At 35.6% G+C, this 27,355-nt stretch overlaps 1 protein-coding gene across 1 annotated transcript in view; it reads left to right on the top strand.

The window, feature by feature from the left end:
- ADGRV1 (adhesion G protein-coupled receptor V1) overlaps positions 1 to 27,355 on the top strand; it is a gene marked incomplete at both ends in the record, with an annotated part of 250,885 nt that overhangs the window by 3,989 nt on the left and 219,541 nt on the right. Inside the window, 11 exons of the mRNA XM_079548227.1 lie at positions 7,161 to 7,345; positions 8,192 to 8,341; positions 9,386 to 9,481; positions 10,277 to 10,381; positions 11,702 to 11,815; positions 13,869 to 14,434; positions 16,219 to 16,489; positions 17,203 to 17,532; positions 19,463 to 19,639; positions 20,353 to 20,576; positions 27,310 to 27,342. Of these exons, the coding sequence (XP_079404353.1) occupies positions 7,161 to 7,345; positions 8,192 to 8,341; positions 9,386 to 9,481; positions 10,277 to 10,381; positions 11,702 to 11,815; positions 13,869 to 14,434; positions 16,219 to 16,489; positions 17,203 to 17,532; positions 19,463 to 19,639; positions 20,353 to 20,576; positions 27,310 to 27,342 (2,251 nt within the window). The remainder of the gene's footprint in view (positions 1 to 7,160; positions 7,346 to 8,191; positions 8,342 to 9,385; positions 9,482 to 10,276; positions 10,382 to 11,701; positions 11,816 to 13,868; positions 14,435 to 16,218; positions 16,490 to 17,202; positions 17,533 to 19,462; positions 19,640 to 20,352; positions 20,577 to 27,309; positions 27,343 to 27,355) is intronic.

Below are 27,355 nucleotides of genomic sequence, written 5' to 3' on the forward strand. Positions count from 1 at the left end.
TATCATGTATTTTATTTAACTTTTTTTTTTCTCCCAGATTTAAGGGATTAATTCATAAAACAGATTAGAGAGAGTGCCTCATGCACTTTAGAAAATCGTTTGGAAAATGATTACTTAAATAGGAAGAAGTCTTTGGGGTGTAATTCTACAAATCCATATCTGAAATGAAAACAGCATTCTTTGCTGCAGTCCAATAGCTAGATGAATACACTTCAGTATAGAAATGAAGCTCATTTGGATAAGCTTTGTAAATTTAATGTATTTTCATATTTAATAATATACTTTTCCAAAGTCAAGAATAATCACTGAGACATTTATTGTGACAATTAGGCAGCACATTAAAATACCGTGTGGATCATAAATGTGTATTAACTTGTAATGATCCAGTGTGAAGAGCAACAATTCTATGGTCTGTCTATCTGACATAATGCCACCTAATCCCCGCCATTATTCTATAATCAACATAATGCTGTAATCTATACTATTCTATAATTCTACACTTTAAAGACTTTTTTTTGGAAGATTACTGTGTGTGGAACATTATTACAAGCAGGCTGTTTATGTTTTTCATTTTGTTTATTTTCAGTGTGAGAAAAATAACCAGTATGTCAGAGAAGCCCAAAATTACTTGTTCTGATATATTCTATTCATTCACAACATAGAACTTCATTCAGGACAAGTGCTTGTTGTACCAGTTTTGTCCTTTGCTCCCTTGTTCTAAAAATATGTTAAATGTTGAGGACATGAGAGAAACTTGCAAAGTGGAGAAATGAATGGAAATTATTGTGAAAGCTCAGATCTTCACTCAAGGAGAATGGATAGGTTGTTCCTCTCTGAAGTCTGCAGAACTTTCACAGCTGTATTTTTTGTCCCATGTATGCAAGAGCCTGTTCGTGAGATAGGCTCAGACATTCAGTTGTTTCCACATAAGACTGAATTGGGAGTGCTAAGCATCTTCGTAGTTTTTGTTGTTGTTTGTTTATTTGTTTTAATGTTTTTTTCTTTATGCAAGAAACTGCATGAGAGTGTGTGAAAGCTTCCTTACAGTGTCTTAAGCTCTACATTGAACAAAAGACAGCTCAAAACGTAGGCCCTGGTCCTGGAAAACCCTGTAAAACAATCTCTATTAGTGAAGGATTTGTGCTGTTTCCATATGGCTAGAAAAGACCTGGTTGAAGCTGAAAGCTAGATTTACCTATTCATATAAAACTATTCCAAAAGGACACACTGTTTTTTACAGTACATAGTTAAATCTACATGTAGGTACATTCTTTTCAGTTATGTGAAATTCTGCAGCTGAAATCAGTGTTGGGCTGGTTCCCTTCCCTTCCCTTCCCTTCCCTTCCCTTCCCTTCCCTTCCCTTCCCTTCCCTTCCCTTCCCTTCCCTTCCCTTCCCTTCCCTTCCCTTCCCTTCCCTTCCCTTCCCTTCCCTTCCCTTCCCTTCCCTTCCCTTCCCTTCCCTTCCCTTCCCTTCCCTTCCCTTCCCTTCCCTTCCCTTCCCTTCCCTTCCCTTCCCTTCCCTTCCCTTCCCTTCCCTTCCCTTCCCTTCCCTTCCCTTCCCTTCCCTTCCCTTCCCTTCCCTTCCCTTCCCTTCCCCTTCCCCTTCCCCTTCCCCTTCCCCTTCCCCTTCCCCTTCCCCTTCCCCTTCCCCTTCCCCTTCCCCTTCCCCTTCCCCTTCCCCTTCCCCTTCCCCTTCCCCTTCCCCTTCCCCTTCCCCTTCCCCTTCCCCTTCCCCTTCCCCTTCCCCTTCCCCTTCTCCTTTATACAAACTAAGACAAAGTCAACTTCCCACTGGTGTATTTCTTAACATACTAAATGGTAGATTTTAACCAAAGTTTGTTCAATTAGGCTTTGATATCTGTTTGAAATATAAAGTAAACTTAATAATAAATAATTTCCTTGGAATTACTTTAGATTAAAATTATGTGACTCCTACAACTAATCAGAAGTATTGACTGGTTCACTGTTAGACCAACAAATTATAAGGTAACAGCAAGTGTACCCTCTGCTTGCTGTCTGCAATCAGAAGCTGTTGATTCAGCAGGGCTTGTTAGTTTTTTCTTTTATTTTCCAAATGGGGACTGGTTACCTCAGAAACTCTATAGCATTTACGAGATAAAACGTGGTTCTCCAGTGATTATTATGTATTTCAAAATTTAAAATTCAAGGTTATAATATAGATCCATCCAAATAGTTCTGGAGAAGTAAAAAGTAAAAAGAAACTGACAGAAATCTTGCATATTCTGGGCATATCACTATGTTTTCTAATTAAGAAGATGAGATGATTTGGATTTCTCATCTGGGTTCTGCCATGGCCTCAGCTTGCGTTTTTACGATTTTCAGCATTGGTTCCTGGCTATGATGGTGGATTTACCTTTTAGACTTGTAAAAAAAAAATGATGGCAGGTAGTTCATGTGTCCTTTCTTCCTTAGGGTGTCTGTGTTGAAGGATAGTTGCCTTTTTCAAGGAAATATTAGTGAACATTACTTTTTATATCAAAGTGTTCTTCACTTTCTGATCAGTTGGCTACTCTTAGTGATACATATAACCAAGAACAGTAAGTTTTTTTTTAAATAACTGCAGTTTTTAGGAAGCAAATGGTCAGGTGAAACCTTTCCTTGATGTTAGTGTCATTCTGTTTAAATGCAGATAAATCTTATGACCTGAGTTTGTGCTGTAGTTGTACTATGCCATGGTAGCAGTAGTTTGTAAGTAGGTAAGCAAGGTAAGCAAGCAGCTGAGTAGTAAATCTTCAGGGCAGTGAAAGATGATCACAGGATTTCTGCCCCTTGTAGTCTGCATTTGTGCTTTGACTAGCACTTTCCAGTGTTAGTAATAAAAAGGGTACCTACAGTGCCCTTGTAGTAAAGAGGAAGACAGGAAAGCCTAGAGAGCAAAGGTATCAGTGACACCCAATGACATGCATAGGAATCACCGAAACAGACTCATATCTGAAATGCTGCAACTTTTAGTGCTGTCCTTAGTGAGAAGAAGTGCAGAAAACACAGTGCTTGATACTTACAGTTCTCATGCTTTATTCACCCTAAAGCAAGTTGAAGTATATATATATATATATATACATATATATGTGTATTTAGTAAGATTCTTTCAAAATAACATTTTTATATGCTCTGCCTTTTCTACACTCCAAAAGAGAGAGACGTACTCATCCCACATCTAAAAAAAACAAGCAAACAAATAAAACAAAACAAACATGACCAAAAATAGGATCAAATGTAACAGAAACAAAAGGTGCAGACTGGAGTAGTACAGTTCAAATGCTTGGTTTTGCCAGCATCGCTGTTGTGTTTCCTTTTGCATATGTGGTAACTGTAGGAACATTGAGGCAATTTGGAAAAAATTTAGAAAAAACAGCACCTAACAGTCTGTAAGGAAATCCTTCAGTGTTAGTTTCAGGTCACACTGCACAGAAAGTAGAAGTCTAGCAAATCAAAGTTGCTTTCCTCTGTTGCTTGCCAGTACTGTTGTAAATTTCAGTGGTTCTGAGATTGCAAAAAATAGAAATGCTGAAAATATGCAGGCTTTTAATATATTTCTGCAGCAGACGCAGGGACGGTAATGACCTTGTGAAACTTCTTGCTCTGTTCTGTTCCAGTGTACTACAGAGAATCTCCTCTTTACATATGAAAGAGCACATGTATTTCTCTCTCGTCGTATTTAACCAAAGATGCTGTTGGGTGCTGACATCTCTGCTGTGAATAGCCTTCTGTCTGGCAACCGTTGATAGCTGTAATGCTGTACTCAATGCAAAGTACTAGGCATGCCAGTTTTTGAATGTTCTACTTGGCTGAGTGTCCGTAATCACGTGGAGTAGACAAAGACAGGCAGTAAAAAGTGCACTAAACTTCACACTTGCTGTGGTGTGCCATCTCAGTGGACTTCAGAAATCTGTGATAAGTAGTACAAAGATGAGCATTGCCGATCAAGTTGTATCTTGTGAGCTGGAAAGTTCTTGCTTCAGAATGGTTTCTTGTTTCTTCTGACAAGCAACAATGACCAGTCTGAAGGGTAGGGTCTTTAATCTTTCCATCTGCTTTGTTAGTGATCTCCCATTTCTTTTACCATTCTCTGTTCCATATCTGACATCTTATTTCATTTCAGATTTGGAATCTTTTGCAGAACGTTTATTTCTCTTCATCTATGCATGTGCCACTAGGTTTTAGGTTTTCTCATTATTCACTGAAAACAGCCAATAGATCTTTAATTTTTAGGGAGTTTAGATTTATTAAGCATGAAAGCCAGTGTAGAAATCTGCAGAAAAGACTATTCGTCTTTGTAACAGTCTGCTGAAATGACCACTTATTCTTTATAAAGTTTAAAATCTTCATCTAAATTTGTTCCATAAACAGTGGGGAAAAAAATGAGTTAATTCTGGTGATTCAGTAGTTACAAGAAACATCAGGTTCATATGCCTTCCTCTCCTTAACTCCAGCTGGACAGCACATTAAAATAGTATTACATCATTTGTGATATCACTTATGAAATTACTGTGTTAACTCTGTATATGCAGGGTTTTTAGTGTCTGCTTTTTCAAGGGAAACATAACTGCACTTGAGAAAGCACCATAACACGTGACATAAGATGTGAATGATCATGACACAGAAATGCTGAGTTTGACTTCTTTGCTTTTTTATTATAAGGTGAAGAATGCACTTTTTAGACTTCTGAGATTTTCTGGTACCATTGGGATGTCTGCATTATTTGTTTGAGAACTACTTCATTTTAGATGCTGGAAAACAGTTTTATTATTGTGTACTGTATTATAATAATTATTATAGTATTGATGGTATCCCACTGCTGGTTATTGCTTCAAACATTGGATTACTTCATTAATCTCATTTAAAGATGGACTGGATGTTTTGAATTGAAAGATCTGAAAAGTAGATTAATCAGTTATGATCTGATCCACTACAGTTTTAGATTTGAAGAAACCAAGTTATAATCACTGTTTATACACTGGGATGAAGAAGGTGGGGAAGAATCATTTCTTAACCCCTGATCTTGCAAGGGCTTCTGCTGAACTTTATGTGGTGCAATTAATAACAAACAAACTGTGTTCCTTTATAATTTTGTTTAGCAAAACTGGAAATAAAGTGCACAGAGTGAGTTGATATTTAATAAAGTAAGGCATCTTTTGGGCTGTTAGGATGAATTTGTTCTTCCTTCTTCAAGTCTTGATTCATGTTGTATTTACTATATCACATCTTTTTAAAATAATCCTGATTTTCAAAGTTGAGGTTATGTGAGTTAAAACTGCTTTTGGCAGGCTGTGCAAGGTAAATCTTAGTACAAATAATGTAACAAGGAAGAATACACACCAGCTAAATAATTGATGGTATGATTGTGAAACCTCTCTTGTTCCACAGGAGTAATCCTATAGTTTCAGAATGCTCTCTAGTAGAAGTAATAGAATTCAAGTAATTCTAAACTTTGTAATCTTGCCCTCAAGGATCAAGTTTTCAGTATTACTTACTAGAAGCATGTACCGTGGGAAGATATTTGCAAAGTCTATGACGAGGTAACAGCAGAAGCTAAAAGGTCAACAGATTCCTCAGTTCGGCATGGATGATGCCTGCATTTGCAGACAGTGTGATTGTCTCAGAGTTTACAAAGGTTACACAACTGTTCGCTCCCAGGCTTGAAGGCTGGTGTTTATCTGAGCAGTTCCACACAAAAACTAAAATGTTTTGCAGATTAACACAATCACCTTTTGAAATGCTGAGGATTTTTAAAAAACAGTTTTTTGTTGAGGTATTTTTCATCTTTGCTTCTTGCAGTTGGCTTTTTCTGCACTAACATCACTAATAGATCACTTCTTAAAAATAAAGCCTTGCTCTTGAAAGTCTGCTACGCATTTAATCCTTAATAAAAGTCATAGAGATCTTGAGTGACCATGTTCATGGGAATCAAATTCAGTCTGTAGTAGTGCAAAGTGCTGCAGGAAAACTGTTTTACTGTATGACATTTTTACTAGAACTAATGAAACACTTTTCTAAGTAGATTGCAAAATGTTTGATAGAACAAATGGTCCTGATTTTTTTGCTCTTAGCTTCACTGCTCACCTATTCCCTTGGTGATGTTCAGTAAAAAAAGAGAATATTTTATTATAAGTAATTAAAATCAGCTAATTTTGTCATTCTGCCAATCCTGCCCTAGATGAATTCTCAGAGACACCGATAGCTTTATTGACTATATTTACAGCATATACAATATGTCATGTCTGTGAATAATTTTTGTTCTTTAACAGGTTTGAAAACAGCTTTATTTCAAGTCCTCTTAGTGGAAAATTAACCTTTTTGCAGACAGAATTTACTATAAGATGAATGAAAGTCTGGAAGTCTTTCTGAAGCTTTATTAATTTTACTGGTCCAATGACTAGCTTGTTTTCTGTTCTTTACAGGATAAAAGTTATCAATTGCATACATAAAAGAATTAACATCTGTACTGTATCCGAAGTGTTTTATAATTGCAAATTTGGCATACACTTCACAAAAATATGTCTCTGCATAGAGACTCTGTGACAAGAAAGTATGGTAAAATCATAGGGTAAGAGAAGCTGTGAAAATTATCTTAAGTAAACATGCAAATGTTTAAAAACATTTCATGATCAGTAAGATAGCAGAAGATGGTATACGAGGTTACTGCAAACATCCAAAACTTCACCCTTTGTGGCAGTTAATATATATTTTTAAAGAGAATTAACAGCAGGAAAAAAAAAAGGAACTGGAAGAAAGAGTAAGTTGCCAACCTTAAAGTATTTTTGCTGATTAGAAATGAAAATAATTGTGCAATATTATGTTTGTTGTCTTAAATGATGTTTTTTATTCCTTCACTTGGAAAAAATTAAAAAATGCTTTTAGAATATCTTTAGATTAAACTTATAAAAATAGAATTGGATACAGAAGATAATTGTGTTATCTAACTTGATCATTCTTGAAACCTGTGTGTGTTTTTTTTCTTCTCATTTCTGAAGCTCACTGGGAAAACAGAATATTTGAAGGGTTTTCAGAAACCCTTTCAGAAAAGTTGTCAGCATTGGAAGTGTCAAGAGAGATTGTTTTATGTATTTTAGGTACAGAATTTATTTTTAATTATTCATGGTTTTGTGTTCTTGTTTGTTTGTTTGTTTCCATACAGGGATGCGCTCTGATTCTTTATTAGTTTATTTGATTTTAGCAGCACTCATTCGTTTCACATCTGGAGAAACAGAAGTGAAGTTCAGTGGACAAACAGAGTTTGTAGTTAATGAAACAAGTACAACTGTGATACGCCTTGTAATTGAGAGGACAGGGAAGCCTGCTAACGTCACAGCAGTTGTGTCGGTAAGGAACTATGCTAGTTATCTTCTCAGTAAGTATTAATATTTGTTACATTTGAGTGTTGCTTATACTTTTGCCAAGCCAGTGGAAAGGAAGGTGATAGTTCACTGGAGCAGTGCTTCATTCCAAGGGGACTGTCCCACTCTGCTCTGCTCTGCCGTGGTGCAGCCTCACCCACAGCATATATAATATAAGAAGGACATGAAAATATTAGAGAGCATCCAAAGGAGGGCTACCAAGATGGTGGAAAACAAGACATCTGAGGAATGTCTGAGGCCCCTGTGTGTATTCAGCACGGAGCAGAGGAGCTGAGGGGAGGCCTCGTGGCCACCTTACTTGTCGTTGAACCAATACAATTTTCTTTGGTTGAGCAAAGTGAAAGCGGAGCTTTACATTTTAAAACAATTCATCTTTCCCACCAATTGCAAAACATTGTAGGCTACATTTGTAGTCTCCTTCTATTTCCTAGAATGATGATGGAAGGCAGAAGGCAGTAACATCTTCAGGTAAGGTAAGTTCAGGTGGGCTAATATAAGGCATGTGGATATGTGCTTGGAACAGTCTTTCTGTTGAGAAATAATCATATGTTACACTATACAAAAGATACCCAGTGACAAGGAAGGATGTTGTAAGTGGCTCTGGGGAAAGTGCTGTTATTTCTGGTTACTCAGCATGGGTAATAACAGCCCACCGTCTGCACCATTATCAAGAAATAATTTGTGTAACAGCAGGGTTAATAGCAGGAGAAATCATGTTCAAAGAGAGTACATGAAATCTGGGAAATCAGTCCAGAATATCATAGAAGGTCGTACAGGAAGGAGATGACATTCAATATTGCACTTATTGTAGATTCATGGAGAAGACACGGGAGACTTTTTTGACACATACGCAGCTGCATTTATACCTGACACAGAAACAAACCGAACAGTTTATATATCTGTTTGCGATGATGACCTTCCAGAGGCAGATGAGACATTCACATTTTATTTGACGCTACCAGTAAGTCTGTGTTTTTTAAATTCATCTTTCATCTCTCTGAGTAATCTGACATAAACAAATGGTGTTCCATAGAATTCTGTGTAGTTGCACTTCTTGTGAATCTAAATCTTAAACAGGTCTGAACTAAAATTTGGAGACTAATCAGAATGGTTCTTACTGCTCATTTAGAAGGTTTCTCCATTCCTTTGAGTCTCTCTATATGTTGTTGCTGTGCAGCATGGACAGACTGAAACTTAAGCAAACGTTACATTCAGTTGTGGACGTTTGAAGGGGTTGTGCTAAGGTGCCAAAGAGTTAGATTGTGAAGAAAGTCATTCTTCCCTGTTTTATTCTATCCACTGTGCCTAAAAGAGGGAGTGGAAGTGGCAAAAGAAAAAAAACATGATTTCTGATCCAGAATAATAGATGAGACTCCCCTGAAAACAACAAAACACTTTTAAAAAACATTGATAAATCTCTGCATATTGTTCTACCTTACAGAAGTTATCCTGCTAAGGAGTGATTCCTATTCAAAATTTTGAAGTAACAGACCATGACTGAATTTGAAGTTAATTCATCATAGAAGAATTTCATGTTTATCTTATTCCTCAGGAGATGTTGGCAGTAAATTCCATGTTTTCACTTCTTTTGATGTGCAGATGCAGTAGCTCAGTTTTAAACCACTGTAAAAAATTTGTTTCTTTGGTTGATATCTCAGTTCATGTAATAGCTTCAAAGTCTTGGTTTTATACGTAAGTTAGGAAAAGAGAACAACTTCTGAGTTCCTGGCAGTGCTGCATGCTTCATGTTTCTCTATACCTACGTTTTCATTACTGGATTGCCAAACTATAGGTAGTTATTTACAAGCTTTGTTACATGCTCTTTGTGGACCAGATAGAATATGATGATGAACTATTTTGATGCTTTCTATTAATTTAATATTCACTGTAATACACATTTTAAAAAAACAGTTTATATAGAGTAATATTTATAGTAACATCTAAATGTTGGTTTTTTTCATGTATTTTTCATGTTTAATATCTTGTTTTATTTTGTTAATTTCAGAAACAATCTCCAAAGATAAAGCTTGGCTCACCCAAGACTGTCACTGTAACAATCTTATCAAATGACAATGCCTTTGGAATAATTTCTTTTAACATGGTATGGCTTTTTTGTGGTGTATGTAAAAATTTTAGAAAGCAGAAAAGATACTGGCTATTATTCAGTGGAATCCCTTGAAAATGGTTTCTGAGATATATCCTTGAAGACATCCTTAGAAGCAATCCATACATGTGTTTGTAATTTATGCATATATACAATATTAATACTACTCTGTGCTTTTGGGTGTTCAGAAATAGCCTAAGAGCCTCATGTTAGTATAAAAAGTATCTGCCTTATTTCTAGCATTCTCACAATATGATCTTTTTATAGGATTTCTCTGAAAAAATAGACATGGACATGTGACAATTTTAGAGCTACAAAACCTGGCTTGCAAGTTTTTCACTGAATTAGTGAAAGTCCTTAACATCTGTCACATACAACCATCTGAAAAAGCAACCAATGACCTAAATGATTGTCCTGTAGTAGATAGTCAATTTATAGCTGCATTACTAATAAATTACCCCATAATGGTGAAAATCTATTCGTAACAGGTTATGAGCTCCTAAAAATATCAGTGACATTATACCAGTGCTTTGTGTCTGCTGACTATGTTCATTTACAGAAAAAAAAACACAAAAGAACCCTCCTTGCATAACAGGATAAATTTTTATTTGAAATCTCTCAGGGTTTTTATTAGCTGAACGAATTGGTTGGTAGGAAATGCCTGCCATCAGAGGACTGGTTTGTAGATTGGATTAACTTGTCTGTGGGAGTTTGGTATTTCTATGGCAACAGTTTCTTCATTCTGCTGGGATATTTGATCTGTGCCTGACTGTCCCTTCTCTTCCTCATTAGTCTGCCTTAATCACCGTGAATGAGCCCAGGGGCAGAAATGAATTTGTGCCTCTTACTCTAATTAGAGAGAGGGGAACCTATGGGACAGTCATCGTAACTTTTGAGGTGAGTTTATTTAAAACACTTCGTACCTTTCTGCTGGACGAAGCTAGTAGGCTGTAATCATGATTTATCAAAGTGTTTGTAAAAGGAAGAGAGGAGCAAAATGCATACATCTACAATTGCTAAATCTATTTCATGAAATGGATTCATATTACCTGCCATGGAAAATATTGCAATTATCTGAGTGTTTAATTTGAATAAATATTAAGAGGAGCTACAGAAAACTAAGTATTCTCTGTTATTTAGGAAGGCACTTGATGCAGTATTAGTTTATATTATACAAAGTGTATTGTGTGTAATATGTGTCTTTATATACATATATATATTTTACAGATAGACGTCAGATTGACTTTTTAAAAGTTAGCCTAAATTTGAACATTTAGGTATGAGAAATTAGGACTTGGTGAAATTCTATCTATAATCCTCTATCTTTATCTGTATTTTGAGCCTCCAGAAACTAAAGCTTTCGAAATAACTCTCGTTGAATATTTATTCTGTTATTTACCTACTTTATTTGAATACGATAAAGTTATTGCTCTTATTGCTCTGTCATCTACCTCAGATTATATTACATACCTTAAAATTATGCATAAAATTTTTCAAATGGTATTTTTATATCAGTTTCCTTTCCCTGCGACATCAAGGGTTTAATCTAGACCTGTCAAAATCTGAAAAGCTTTGTTGTTTCATACTGAATATAGCATTAATATTAATAGTTAAAGTAATGGTTGTGATGCTCTCTGTAATTTACTGTAGATCTGTTTGTTCTAAGGTTCAATAAATTTTAGTATCAGGACAATTACTTGGGTCCATCTCTCAGCATTGTTTATATATATGTGTTAAAAAATAATTTTGAAGATTTTCTAAAACAAAAGCATCTCACATTGCTTTTAAGTCTTCCTTGTCTTCCAGGTTTTACTGTTAGATTTAGCATCTTTAACAATTCAAGATAGAAGGAATGCAAAACCAATAATTTATTTGTTTTAGAATTTAACATGAAACACTACCGATTTAAACTGAATTTTAATGTATAAGGTTTTGATAATGTCAGAGAATCAATTATGCATCAGATTATACCAGTCCTCATAGGAAGTCCTCTGTATGGATGTAGTTTTCTTCCTCCTCTTCTGTCAGTATATGATTTCTTCAGATTGGTTGCTTTGATTCCATTCACCAAAAAAGCATAGGTCTTCACAACTGAACGTGAATACTTGTAACTAGGAGATGGCTAAACATGCCATGCTTTATACTGACTACTATCCTTCTGCTGGATTTGTCTTGCTGTTTTGTATACTTCTGATGAGAAAAATTATTTTTTTGCAGATAAAAGATGGTCCAAACCCAGCTGAAGAAGACTTTAGTCCAGCCAGGGGTAACCTTACATTTACTCCTGGTAGATCTATACTGATTTATAATTTAACTGTGCTTGATGATCAGGTAAGAGGAGGTTAACAGCTGTTCTAAAGATATTTGGGCTAATAAGTTATAAAAATGCTTTGCTTAAATAAGGTTAATGAATGGATATTTTCACTTCATGAACTCCTTATTTTCAGTCTTTGTAATGTTCCTCCTGTAATTCTCATTGGTGAATATATTCTGAGCGTATCCTGGCCTCTCTGACCCTAAGGTGCTACTGTAGCAAATATAGAAATGAACCATTTTTTTCAAATGATCCTCGTTGTATGGCCAAAGATGGTGTTCTCACATGAGACATCAGTTTATTGTTAAGTACTTCTTTTTAAATGTACTCTGGTTTTCCCTAATTATTTTCTGCCTTGCAAACTGAGGTTATATTTGGTATTGTTTTTTTTCCTCTTCCTCCTCTTCCTCCTCTTCCTCCTCTTCCTCCTCTTCCTCCTCTTCCTCTTCCTCTTCCTCTTCCTCTTCCTCTTCCTCTTCCTCTTCCTCTTCCTCTTCCTCTTCCTCTTCCTCTTCCTCTTCCTCTTCCTCTTCCTCTTCCTCTTCCTCTTCCTCTTCCTCTTCTCTTCTTAACAAAGATAATCATGGTATTGCTTACAAGGTGCATTTTTTATTACATCCTCACTGAAGTCTATGTACCTCTGTCTTCTATTAACAATGCATATGAATCTATTTTATTCATTTTATTTTATTCATTATTTATTTAATAAACTTGATTCACTCTCATATGTGTGAAGAGCAGAAATGGTATAAAAATACAATACATTGAATATTCAGAGGAAGAGCTTAAAAGAAGATGAATTATTGGGTTTTATGTAGATATGTTTCAGAGAAGAAGCATACTTGAAAAAAATCTGAAAATAGATGAGATTCCTAAAACAAACAGTCAATTTTCTGAAAAGTGTGAATACAAGATAGTAATCACCATCTGTTTACTTTCAGATTGACCAATTGAAAATTACGTTGAGAAGATTTCTTTTAAGCTCAGAATAGACAAAATAAGTAAATATGATACAGAAGAACTTAATAAGGAAATTAAGTAGAAAAAAATAAAAGTGAAAGGCATCTAGCTTAAAAGTGAGCAACTTGAAAGCAACATTTTCCATTTTTGCATTATAAAAACTGTTGGTCCATGTTTCTACTTATACTTTTAGTGTTTAGAAACTCTGCCAGATTGGTGTGCTGAAGTGTAGAAAAAAAACATCTTTTTCTGGTTAGATATCATATTCCTGAGACTTAAAAACAGGAAGAAATTGTCATGGGTTTTCCTTTTGGGAAGATGTGAATTTATTATTTTTTCTCTGAGAGGTGCTAACAAAGTTTCTGAAAGAGATCTGAATCAGTATGGATAGTCAGTGACTTTCCACTCTGAAGGTTTTTCACAGCTGTAATGTAAAAGATGACTTTTACATGAAAGCATGTACTGATGATTATGATGCTAGAGTTTACAATAATCCAGTGTTACTGTCAGAATTTAATTTGAGCTTTAAAGTTTTGAAGGTAGGAAAAACAATATAACCAGTATTATTATTAATAATACCAGTACTATTAATATAACCAGTATAACCGGACTATTATTTTGATTTCCACAGTCTAGACTTTGGGTAATTTTAGTGTATACATTTCCTGATTTAGTGAGGAATAAAGGAAAACTTAGTTTAAGAGAAAACAAGAGGCAAGGTAGTGGTGGAAATAATTTATCTTATTGTATTTGAAGCTTGACAGATGTATTTATTAGCCAAGCATGATGCAATTAAAAGCTCCATGTTACCTATTTATGTAAGATAATAAGATATAATCTGCAACTAAAATTGAATATACATTCTGTTGCTTAAGTGCATATAGAGAACATAAGAATTGTATTTTAGAAAATAGGAACACTCTGTTTTGAGAAGGCTTCTTCAGACAAAGTTGCAAGAAAGATTTTTTTGCCTGTTCACATTAATATGGAAAGAGTTCTCAGGTTTGTGTCATTTATCCTTTCTGCAAAATATATAAACATATTTCTCAGTAAGAGTTCTGCATATACTTGAAATATGACTTACACTCTGTTTCTAATATCATTTTCCAGATACCTGAAAACGATGAATTATTTGTTGTTTATCTGAGGAGTGTGGAAGGAGGGGCTGAAATCAACACCACAAAAAACTCCATTCAGATTAATATTAGGAAAAATGACAGCCCTGTGCGATTCATTCAGAGCACTTACATGGTACCCGAGGAAGCTGATGTACTAAGAATTCAAGTGGTTCGTGGTAAAGATGACAGTGGAAAATTAATTGGACCTGATGATTGTGAAGTATCTATCGCTTACACCATCATAACTGGGAATTCAACATCGCATGCACAGCTTAATTTGGATTTCCTAGATCTACAGCCAAATACAACTATTGTTTTTCCACCTCTAGTTCATGAAATATATATAAAATTCAAGATTCTTGATGATGCCATACCAGAAATCGCTGAGACCTTTCAGATTGTTCTTCTTAAGGACACTTTACAGGGTGATGCTGTTTTGGTTAATCCATCTGCAGTTCATGTCACCATCCAACCGAATGATAAACCCTATGGAGTGCTTTCAATCAACAGTATCCTGTTTGCTCAGACTGTTATTATTGATGAAGACAAAATTTCAAGGTACTACAGATCTTCAGACACTACCTAGTCATATTAAGTGATTTGTTTGGTGATTTGTTTGCTAAGCATCCTTAAGATGGTAATTATAAAATCACTACTGAAAATTTAGTATAGGAATCACCTACTCTAATTATTATTAACTATGTCTATAAAGATTTCAAGAGAATAATGTTTAATTATGCAGAATTATTTTAATATTTATGAACAGTGTATAAAAAATGTAAATATTTAATGATGTTATCAAGATACTGAAAAATCCTTAATCTAAAAGCATGATCAGTGAAGTTGTGATGCTGCCATACACCAGTCCATAAGAGTGGGAAATAGATTTCAGGCTTCCCTTCCCAATAAATTTTTGCATATATAGTATAAAGTCAGTCTCTGATTGAAAACAAAAAGGTGTTGAATGTCTCTGGTGAAATGTTGAATACCTTTAAACTTCTGAGTACTTAAAATATATGTAATTTTGCAGATAAACTAAAATCAAAGCTCTATAGAAATGTTTACAGGCAGCACTGATTATACAGTAGTGAAATATTCATTTAAAATGTCCACTGCTACTACTAATTTCATCCTCAGAAGAACAGGTGATGTATCAAACTATGATTTTATCAAAAGACAATTTCATATTTCAGTACAGAAGCAAGAAGTTCACTCAGATGTTATTTAAACATTGATGCCTGACAAGTGTATTTTGATGTAGTCTGTAAAATAGTGTAAAAAATTGAGTTTTCTGAAATGTAACATATTTCTAAGAAAAAGGCAAAATGTACCAAGCCTCCATTTCTCAGTATCCTTCTTGTTGTAAACAAAGTAAGTTCTAAGAAATTCTTTGGATATATTACTAGTTTCCTTAGATATATTAGTTCATGAATAAGCACTCCATGAAAATTCTACATGAGCACTGCAGTTTTACAAATGTTAAGCCCTGAGCAGATGTCAGTTGCGGCAGTTAATATTGATTCAAAGAATCCTAGAAGCATGGTTTGGGTGGGAAGGGACCTTTAAGATCGTGTAGTTCCAACTCTTCTGCTATAAGCAGGAACACCTCCCTCTAGGCCAGGTTGCTCAAAGCCCCATCCAATCTGGCCTTGAATGCTTCGAGGGAGGGGACATTAACAGCTTCTCTGGGCAACCAGTTCCAGTGTCTCACCACCCTCACAGTAAAGAATTTCTTCCTAATGTCTAGTCTAAATCTACTCTCTTCCAGTTTATGGACATTTCCCATTCTGTCACTATATGTCATTATAAAAAGTCCCTCTCCAGCTTTCTTGTAGGCCCCCTTCAGATTCTGGAAGACTACTATAAGGTCCCCTGAGAGCCTTCTCTTCTCTAGGCTGAAAAGCCCCAACACTCTCATCCTGTCATCAGAGGGAAGGTGCTCCAACCCTCTGATAATCTTCATGGCCTTCCTATGGAACCAGTCCAGCAGCTGCATGTCCTTCTTGTATTGGAGGCCCTAGAACTGGATGCTTGTACTCCAGGTGGGGTCTCATCCAAGCGGAGTAGAGGAGCAGAATCACCTCCCTTGACCTGCTGGTCATGCCTCTCTTGATGCAACCCAGGATATGGTTGGCCTTCTGCGCTGCAAGCATTCATGTTGAGGCTTTCATCAAAAGTCAGCCCCAAAGCTACCTCCTCAGTGCTGCTCTCAAGCCATTCTCTGCCCAACTTATTGCACTGAAGCCAGTGTACATCTTCCAGTACATGGATAACTAATAGCTAGTTAGGAAGTACTCATTTTAATGATATGATATGAGCTTTTGTTTCATTCCAAACCATAGGTTTGAAGGGATCACAATAGTAAGAAATGGTGGAACACATGGAAACGTCTCTGTGACTTGGGTTATAATCCGAAATAGCAGTGATCCCTCACCTGTGACTGCAGACCTTATTCCAGAGACCGGGGAAATATATTTTGACCAAGGACAGATGCTGGTTACACTTCCTTTGAACATTCTTAATGACGATATGCCAGAAGAAGCAGAGCCTTATCTTCTGCAGCTCTTAGCTCATACTGTACAAGGAGGTGCAGAAGTCAGTGAACCATCTGAGGTAAGTTTACTTTCAGACCTTGCAGTAGAGACTCCACAATTTTTGTTGGATTGGCTAAATTGGCTGAAGTAGTTACTGAGTTTAAATGAGGCAACCTAATGTACTCTTTGTATACAGAGCCACATTTCAAATTCTTTGGCGTAACGTTATAAAAAGACCTGAGTTATTTAATGCAGTAGAATTCAGATTAGATTATTCCCATCATATGCGGCATTACGTAAATGCTGTCTTGTTTAGCTGCTTATTAAGAGAAGGATGAAATGCTATTCCCATTTCCTTATTTGCTGTTAATACTGGAATATTCTACACAGAGTAGCAGCCTCAAGAGGAGGGTTTGGTGATTAAGACTGTAACCTCTGAACTGTTAAATAAAGGGTTATTAGCATTAGTGACATATTTGTGACTCAACTCTCTGCTTTTATAACATATGATTGAAAAGAATTTGCTGAATGAATGTAATTTTTTCACTTTGTCTACTGAACCAAAATATCAGGTATTCAAAGCTCACTCAGACATAGATGAAGGATGGTGGGAAAGTTGCTATTATCAGTGTATTGGTGTTTGTGCACGAAGAATACTTTGGGGTTGTCAACCTGGTCTCTTTCTTGAGTGCCAATTCACTCAGGAGCAAAATGCAGGATGAAAGGAGTATGAAAACTCTGATGTATAGTAGTTGTAACATTGAATAATCGTAACTGTTTTCTGTTTTGCAGCTTTTGTTTTACATTCAGGACAGTGATGATGTTTATGGCGTGATAAAATTTTATCCTTTGGAGAATCAGAAGATTGAAAGTAATCCAACAGGACGCTTTTTGTCCTTGAGTTTTGCAAGGGAGAGAGGAACAGTTGGAGATGTGCAGTTAATTTACACTGCACTGTATATTCCAGCTGGAGATCTGGATCCTGAGAGAGCAAAAGATGGCATTCTAAATATCTCTAGAAACAACATTCTCACATTTCTGGAAGGAAAAACACATGAAACTCTAAATATACCAATAAGAAATGATGCATTTCTTCAAAATGGTGCTCATTTTCTCATACAGGTATCACAACTGTTTTTTTAGCCTATTTAATATGATCAGTGTAATATAGTACTTTCTCCTTCCCCTCGAGTGCAATTTAAATGACCATTCCTTTTTAAATAAAAAGCTCAGTTTATCTCTAAAGCAAAGATTTCCTTTTTAAAGAAACAACTTCTATAACTATGCCGTAAAGAGTTCTGCACTTAATCATTAATAATTACAAAGTTCAAAACAAAACAAAACAGAACAGGATTCGAGTATCAATCACAGAATTTTACAAAATGAGGTCAGTGTTGACAGTTGCCTGCTTTTTAAGTTCTGTTTCTCTGTCAAACCCCTGGCTTTGAATTTGAACAAAACAAGGTTATTAAATTAGAGAAGCAAGACAAAATTAAGAAGTAACAAAAAAGTAAATAGAACCCTTTCAGCTTAATTATACTCTGTAAATTAAAAATCATCAAACTTATATTATCTTGCCTTTATTTATGAGTTTGGTTAGAGAATTTGATTTTTTTTTTTTCTGTTTTCCCTGTATAGTTTTCTTTGTTGCTTTTTTTTCTTTATTTTTTTTTCTACCTGAATTTATAAGAAGAGAACTTTTGTCATTACTAGTTAAAGTTGTCTGAAAAATGTACTAAAACAGTTTTTGACAGAAAAAAAAATTATTTTCAGAACAAAACATTATAGAAAGAAAAAATCTATTTTAAGACTTTCATTTTTTTTTCATTGGATTTTTGTTGTTATTTTTGTATATTTTAGCAAATTATTGTTCAGAAGTACTGCTGTGGAATGTCTTGGGTATTGTTACTGTTGTTTGTTACTCATTTTTTCATTTGCAGTTAAATCTGCAAATGAAGCCCTATAATTTCTAATTTATATAAGCCCTATAATTTCTACTTCCTGTGATCAACAGTGCCACTTTGGTAAAACGGGATGAACAACCCAGATGGTGAACTTGATACACAATGGGACTATTTGGCACAACCAGAGAGAAATCACAGAAATCACTGAAGCATTTCTTAGTCCCTTGTAATCTATCCATTTTAAATTAGACATCTTCAAGTGAAGGTGCTGATCCATGGATTCAAATTTGCCAGGCTTTGTGCTTTTCTTATGTTTACCAAAGATGTTTCAGCTTCTTCTGGAACCTTTAATAGATTTCCTACCTCTACCTCCTTCTCCCTGCATTCTCATTAAAAAAAAAAAAAAAGAAGAAGAAGAAAAAAAAGAATTTTGGCATTATATTATTTTACCCGTTTTACATTTTTTTGCATTCAGTTAGATTAGGAATTGCTTCCTGGAAAACAGCTGTTAAGTTAGAGTGTTCAACATCTGCAAGAGGCCTGAAAGATCCTCAGAATAATTGAAACGTTTCATTCAAAGTCCTTTTTAAATGTAAATTCAAGTAACACTGAAGTGTGGTCTTTAAGACACGCGTACAGTAAGTTTATGAGAATGTTTCATGTTCAGTGATCTCAGACACTTTGCCTGGATTCTCAAAATGTAGATTGCAGTAGACTTTTTTATTTTTTCTGTACTTCCTCCATGAAACATAAAACTATTTTTGTTTGAACAAATATAATCAGAGGAGCTTTCCAGCAGAAATACTTAATTTAGAAACTTCAGAAGATTATTTTATCAATGCAAGGCATTGATCAAATCAGTACTGTTAATAGGCCTAGTATAGCTGGTATAGAGGGGTCAGTCTCCATCTCCAACTGGATTCCTCTTCAGTTACGTATGCTCACATGGTTTATCTGGAAGGTGTACCCACTTAATTCCTTTGACATGTCTACTAAGAAATTTTTGAAACAGCAGTGCTGTTAGCAAGATAAATTTGTTCTGGAATTATACGCTACCTGCATTTGAAAATTATCCTGAAATGTCAGAACTGTTCTGACTTGTTACTAAGGCTCCTCATTTCTCGATTTGGTCTTACTTTTCCCCACAGCTCAAAGGAGTTGAACTAGTGAACAGAATTCCTCTGGTTCCTTCTGTGAGTCCTCGATTAGGTGAGATTCGAAATATTTCTCTCAGGATTACTCCAGACATTGCAAATGGAGAAATAGGCTTTATTAGCAATCTTCCAATTATTCTTTCTGAGCCAGAAGATTCCCCTGCCACAGAGGTAAGTAAGACTTTTTTACATTGTCCATCGCTTGACGAAAGCACAGTTTCCTATACTTAGTATAGTATTTTAAAGTTAACATTCCTCCAAATCATGCCTAATCCCAAACATTACCTTGCTTTAAAAAAAGATTTTAAAAGGTTGTAAAAATATCTATTAAATAGCAGAAAAGTGAAACTGGCCTTTGTTTTCTCTGTGACTACCTAAAACCAATAAGCATCTTAAATGACTTAACCTTTACTGCTCACACAGATCAAAAGATACTACAGATATTTTCAGTCTCACCAGCTGTGAACATAATAATGTAAAGGATCAATATAAATCCCAAATCAGATAACTCACTTCATATTCTTAAATTAGAACTGGTAATAGCCTTAAATACAATTGCACTGAACTGTAATTCCAAGTTAAATTTATGTTGGTTATGTTTAAAATGTAGGTTATGTTTTGAAGAAGTGTGCATTCATAAAATTTGTCATGCATGTGTTTGTATGGTTGCTTAGTGATTTGTGGTATGAATAATCTGTCATCTGCACTAAGTGTCTGACAAGTGGTTAAAGGTTTTATGTACATACACTTTCATCCATATTTTGATATCACATATGAAGTTATACCTAAAAAAGCTGAACATTTTTATGCTTATGTTCAAATAGTAATTTACAAAGGAGTAATTGTTTTTCCATCTAGTCACAACAAATTCACACGTTTCATAGGTTTCTATTGCACTGCATCGAGATGGGACTGATGGTCAAGCAACTGTGTTCTGGAGTTTGAAGCCCTCTGGTGTCAATCAAAAGGCAGTAACACATGATGATATAAGTCCCTTTAATGGCTCTGTCGTTTTCTTATCTGGACAAAGTGATACTACAATCAACATTACTATTAAAGCTGATGATGTACCTGAAATGAATGAAACACTGCTATTAGCTTTGGACAGGTATCTTAATTTCTATTGATATGTATCATATGCAGTACTCCATTTATATATAAAAAATTAGCACATTGTTAATTAGGAGGTATTGCTCACATTGTGTCAAAAAGCATCTGAAGAATTATTAGGCTCTTGATTCAAACTGTGTATGGATTCTTCTTTGACTGGAGACTGATGTAAGAAACTATTTTGCATGTATTATCTGATGACTTAACTGCCTAGATTTTGATAAAAGGTCTGTGCTATTTCGAAAATTCTTTCAGCTCTGTTCTTTTTTATAGCTCTTGATTGTAACATGTATTTTTCAGAAAAGTAATAGCAAGATTATGGGAGAAGGTACAGTGAGAAGTAAAAAGCAATGAAGAGGTTTTTTTTTTTTTTGTCAGAAGGAGGTTTCTATGTTGTGCTGTTATTGCAGAAATAGATCGCTGTTTATCTGTTTGACTGACATGTTCTGTATTGCTTGCTCTTGATAATTAGGTACTTCAGTCATAACTCCCAGCCTCTATAATACTGCAGGGTGATTAACAACACAGTCTTCTGCTAATGAGAACCCAGTGGTGTTGCTGAAGCATGATGTTCTAGTCTCCTTTCTACAGTAGATCAGGATTATGGGGTAACTCAGGCTGAAAGGGACCTCAAGTAGTAGTACTATTTACATTTGAATACTTCTCAGAATACTGAGAAGTAGTTTATATCCAGGAGTGTATTCCCTCTTTGAGTTATTAACAGGAAAATTATAACTTCTTTTTATTTTCCAACAGCTTGCCTCTCATGTTCTCATATTACATCCTATTAGTGTAAGGTCTAAAAACCTTTTCCACTTTTGCTGGAAACATACAGTGGTCTGCCTCCAGCAGCTTCCACATTGAACATCTACTTAAACAGTCTTTACCTCATCCAAAAGAACTGTTTTTTTTTACAGGAAGTGTTAACTAGCTCTTAGGAATTTCAACACCAGATACCCATGGTGATTATACCTTAGCAAAGGCAAGGAGCTCTTTAAGGTATTGCTGATTAGAAGGTGGTCACAATTCAGAGAGCATGCTTTTTTAACAGGAAAGATGTTACTTCATTGCAAGATTGGCTTGCTTCATTAAACAATAACTAGTTGACACATCTAAATTAGAATGATTTATTCCAAGCTACCTTGGCTACCCATTACATTAAAAGGTGAATCCTGAACAAGGCAAAAACAACAGGACACTATTGCAAATAGTTCTCTGCTTTTCCTTTCTGTGGATGAAACTGGTTTGAAGGAATTCATTAGAGTCTCTGGCACAAAGGGGAAAAGTAGGATTAAAATGATGGCTAAACTTGTGAGTGCAAGGTTGCCAAGAATGCAGAGTGGAATGAAAAGAAACAAGTAAGTAGACAGTGGTGTTTTTTGTTTGTTTGATTGTTTGTTTGTTTTTTCAACTCTGAAAGCTGTGCAGTTATATGAAACCACAATTTTTTTATGTTTATTCTGTGCAGTCACTATAGGCTATGTCTTGAAAATGATGGCTGCAACAAGGATTGAACTGGCAGCTGAGCAAATATAACCAGAATTCTGCTTTTGTTGTATGTGGTGGCAGTAGTAAGCTCTGCTAATCATGAAGTGGCTAGTAAAAAGTGTGCCACCAGCAAACAGCTTTCCTACACTTGGCAGGGTCACAGAATGAACTAAAGAACAGGTGGTGTGGCCTGAAAAGAAAAAGAAAGAGAAAGAGAAAGAGAAAGAGAAAGAGAAAGAGAAAGAGAAAGAGAAAAGGGAGGAAGGGAGGGAGGGAGGGAGGGAGGAAGGGAGGAAGGAAAAGAAAGAGAGAAAGGGAGGAAGGGAGGAAGAATTTGAACTTTTCTCTAAGCCTGGATAGTGTCCCTCACTTAAATTAGCAGAAACCGAGGATGACATGTCAGCAAAGATTGTCATTTCAACACTGGAGGTGTCTGTTCATACCAGGGCTGAAAATACTGGCAGGGGTTATCTGTTAAGCTTGTGAGTTGCTTTCTTGATATTTAGTACTTTCTGGACTAACGGAAGATTTCAGATTCCAAGGCTGGCAGCAAGCACTTCACAGTAGTAGTGAATTAGCATGAAAACAAAGATACAGTGTACTGTAGATGTGTTTGTACTATTCTACAAATTGTAGTATAAGTCAGTAGGAAAAGAGAGCATGTAAGAACTTCAATGAAACTACTGACATTGGAATATGTTCAGAGAGCATTCAATAGTCTGCAATTAGTAATAGTGTGGATAAAGTAATCAATGTAATTAATTCTAACAAGGCTGTATTGTTTAGCAGTTGGTGATGTTGTTAAGGGAGTTAAATTTTACATGAGCTTTAATTCTATACATATCTGCAAGACAAGTTTTCTGGGACATTAAAATAGCATTTTCCTTTCTTACTATATGGTCTCTATCCACAGGCCATAAATATCAAAATTAACTCTGAACTATTTTCACAAAATGAAAGCAAGTGTGTATCTTGAGGAATATACTTCCAGAGAAGACAGATGAGTAATAAGGAAAAAGAAAATCTTGTGTCTGCTGAAGATTCTTCATATTTTCTTTTTTTAGGAGCAGCTTCAGGTTGAATGCCTGCCCTTTCTGAATAGGCCTGAATTGATCCAAACATAAATAAAACCTGATGTCTGTAGTGAAAGATATGTGAGAAAGAAAAACCCTTGGTCTTCCTGATGAATGTAGGTGGAACAGGCCATGGAAATTGTTTGTATGCTTTCTGAAAGCATATACATACTAGGGCTGTTCATTTTACCTGGTAAGCACAAATAGAAATCAGTTTTTAAAAAAATCTTATTGTTGTTTTTCCTCTTCACTTAAGGTGCAGACAGCTATTGGTTTGACAGTTGACTTAACTGGAGGACCGGAATCTCCAGGGGTTTGGGGCAGCTCTGTGTTTGTGCTCCTGAATGAGTAGTGGTAAAATTGAGAATTTGGAGATTATGGGATACAGGAACAGGAATATACTGATAAATTTATTTTAATTGGTGAAAGTGATAATCACTAAACAGTTGGCTGTTAAAGTAGTCCTTGTGCACTACTGATTTTTGAGCGTTCATTCATGGAATTGAGAATGCCAGATCAGATTTATATACATCTACTGTGACTTAAATTTCCTTTACTATACATAATAAAGAAAAAATGAAGAAACATAATGTGAAAATCTTTATAATACTAGTGATTTCTGTGGTGCAGTACAACTTACAATGGGGTGAACTTCCATCACCAGTGTATTTGGAAAATAATGAGACTTGTGAGATACAAAGCAGTTTTTCTGAAAACTGCAAATGTAATCCAGGTTTCACTGTCTTATTGTGAAATATCTGGCAGCCTTTTTTTTAACATCTTTTTCATTACTGATGTTTACTGCATGACAGAAGTTAGCAAATCATAGAAGAAACATTCAAAGCACTGCAGGCTTTCAGTGGTTAGTGCTTAAGTGGTTTTTGCATCTTCTGTTACTCTCTGCATTCGGATGCAAAGAAAATCTAACGTACTATATAAATGGAGCTGGGATTTTCTGCTAACTTGGTGATTCCCTGCAGTTAGTTTCCGTCTCAAAACTTTATGTGTTTTTCTTACTTTATTTATATTAAGTAATATGTGCAACACTGTATGAGAAATTTCAGAGTAAAAGGATGGCTTTTCTTTTTGAAAATAGAATGTTGAAATGAGTGCTTCTGCACACCTACTGCTTGCTTTTATTACTTCTAAAAACAATAACACCATATCTCTCCTGCTAAGAGCAAGAAAATAAAATCACCTCCAAAATCAAATAAATGGTGGATTAAACTTGGATAGAAGTTTTTTCCTCTGTAGAGAAGCACTGTGGAATGTATTATTTGGAAAATCCTACTTTAATGCAGTTCTTTATAGCTAGGTCCTGCCACTAATTAAATAGGTAGATAATCCTGGGGAAAAAAAAAAAAAAGAATAATAGTGAATGCAAACTTACGAAGCAAATTGAGTAATATCCCACAAGCAATTTGGATTCCCCTTTTTTGAGATACTCTGATAGAAAAGAGACTTTTAGAAAAGCGTGGTTTTAATAATGACAGCAGTGAAGACTCACAAGTGCCATTCGATTGTTATTCAGAATACTCACTGTCTGTTGGAATTCCAGTCCTCTTCCAAAGCTATCAACTTCAATCACATTCCATCTCAGTAAAAGTTGTTTTATTTGTATTTAGTACATATAATAATAGCATTGAAATTCCCATGGTACCTTAAGCTTAGTCAAAATTCTGCTTCGTAATGTTTTATAGTACTCCGCATATAAAAAGAATGAAAGAATATTTTGAAACTTGTTAGTTGTCCTAATTCATCAGTAGTTGTTGCTAAATAGTAATAAGTATTATTATTTTTAATTTTTTTTTTTTTTTTTTTAAGAAAGCATTTCCCTCATGACCGCTCATTTCATGTTAGAACAGCCATATGGGAAATACACATTTTGAGACTGCATTTTTACATTAGCATTGTAAGCATTATCAGGGCTTGTAAACTGTAATGAAATGAAACTTTGTGTCCATGGATAGCCATTTTGCAGTAAAAGTTCAGGAGATTAAAATGGCAAATGGCTGTTGCAGTGAGTTGTACCTCCTTACTCTGGTCAAGTGTTCTCTTCAGTAGCTGGAGCTGCTTGCCATGCTTAAGCTACAGTACAAAAGAAGCTGTTTTAACTTTTATCCTGAATGCCCTCTCTGTTGGGTTTCCGAAGTTCTGAATAGCCATCTTTGTTCTGTTTCCACATTGCAGTGTTACAGGAGCACCTAAAGAGCTGGTTTTACAAACCATACAGAGTGAAGCAGGACTGAACTATGCAGCACGCGGCAATCAGGAAGGAGTTACTTTGGGATGAAGGGGAGGTGGACGAATGCCCTCTTTTTAGTTTGATGTTGTAAATCCCAGGGCTTTTGGCCTGGAGGCTCTGTGGTGGCGCAGGGCCCGCCATCCAGTCCCTTCTCTGGCAGGGCAAGGGCCTCACTGAACAAGGCCATGGCTATGGTGTCAGTCAAACTGGGAACGCAGCTTAGTCAGACCTGGTGATGGTAGGCAGGGAGAGGCACAGCACAGCGATCGCTACAGCAAGGAGGTGATTCCAGGCCCGGGTCCTGCCCTTGCTGTGTTACAAGGGCACACCTTCAGTGCAGGACCCCTGGGACCATGGAAGAAGTGGTTAAAGCATATTCGATGTAGGGAAGTATTTAGGGTTCTGCCTTAGGGTCTAAGCCTCCTGCTGAAAGTTTTATGCTTCTCTTTGAGGAGTGCTTTACCATGTGCGGCTTAGCCCTCCTTGGACTTCAGCATCAGGATTTGAAGAGCGTGCTGAACAAGAAAGTATGCATTTCAATAAGGCAGTAAAAAGTCTGAAGGATTCTATCGTGTGTAAGGTAATTTTATTACAATGTGATTGTCGAAAGCATTGGAATTGGGCTCTTTTTTTCTGAGAAATAAGTCTGTGAAAATAGTGGATAGTAAAACTTTTGGGTTTAAATTTGAAATGTACCTTACCAACTTGTCTTTTTTTATTTCCAATTTTTAATTTTTCTGTGATTAATATATTCTGTGTAATAAGAATTTTTACAGATGCATACCTTACAATGAGGGCATCATTTGTTGTTAACAGCAGCTTAGAGCTGTAAAGCTAAACCTAGGTGCTTCTATTCAATTTTTGTGTAGGATAGTTTATGACTTTTTGAGGTAGTAACTAACTTTACTATGTTAGAGTAGTGATAGCGATCGGACCGGTTTTGATATCATCCAGAGAAAACGTGATAAGAGATATTTTAAAAAATTAAAAAAAAAAAATAAATGAAAGGACTGAAGTGTTCTTAATGAGACTAGTAAGAAGAACCTCAGAAATGAGGTTCTCTTTTACCCATTGGACTGAACCTCACTGCTTGCTTCCAGACCTGAAAGCTCTCTAGCTTTATAACTGACTTATTCTGTGACTCTTTTAGATAAATTATTCTCAGTCTTCCATGTCCTATCAAAGAGCACCTGGAGGTGTTTGAGATACACACCTTGTGATACTCTTGTAAACTCTTCATGTGTGCAGTCCTCTTCCAATTTTTATAATGCTACCATTACAACTATACCCTGGCACTACTCCTCAGTTGTTCTTAGCAGGCTTGTTGTCTATGTTGTGTTTAGACTCATGAAGTGTAACTTTGCAAAACTGAAAGAATACATATATGCGTATATTACTTTGGTAATATGATTAACTAAAAATTGTCTTAAGTAAAGTTTACTATGAATTTGTGCTAGGCTACTTTTTGTTACATAGCCGTTACAACTACTTTTGTTTATAACTTTAAAAAAAAAATAATTACTTTAGCAGATTGATGAAATAGCCTATCAGAGAGGCATGTAGATTTTTTTCCTAATGTAGGGTGAAGTATTTCTAAAAGGGGACTGCTGCTGCACATACAAAGACTAGTAATAATCAAGCTCTTTGGAGACGACTTGGTGGGTAATACCTTGAATGGGTCTTGGCATGCTAAATTGGTCATGGGACATTTATTGTAAGTGGGAACTACCTGCTTGCTAGCATCTGTCAGGAGGAAAATGACAAGCAAACAGGGTTCCCATAAAACATACATTATAAGCTTTTGGAAAGTAAAAAAGAAAAGCTTTATTGTTTGTTTATTTATTTATTTTATTGAAATTCTAGCAAGTGGTACTTTCATTCCATTCCCCACCCCTTTCTTTCTTTCTTTTTCTCTGCGCTAACAGAGTAGAAACAGAAAGGTTTGTCGTGTACTTTGGGTAAGTGCAGTGA

This window comes from Tetrao urogallus (assembly GCF_951394365.1).
Source record: "Tetrao urogallus genome assembly, chromosome: Z".
Taxonomy (NCBI): Eukaryota; Metazoa; Chordata; class Aves; order Galliformes; family Phasianidae; genus Tetrao; species Tetrao urogallus.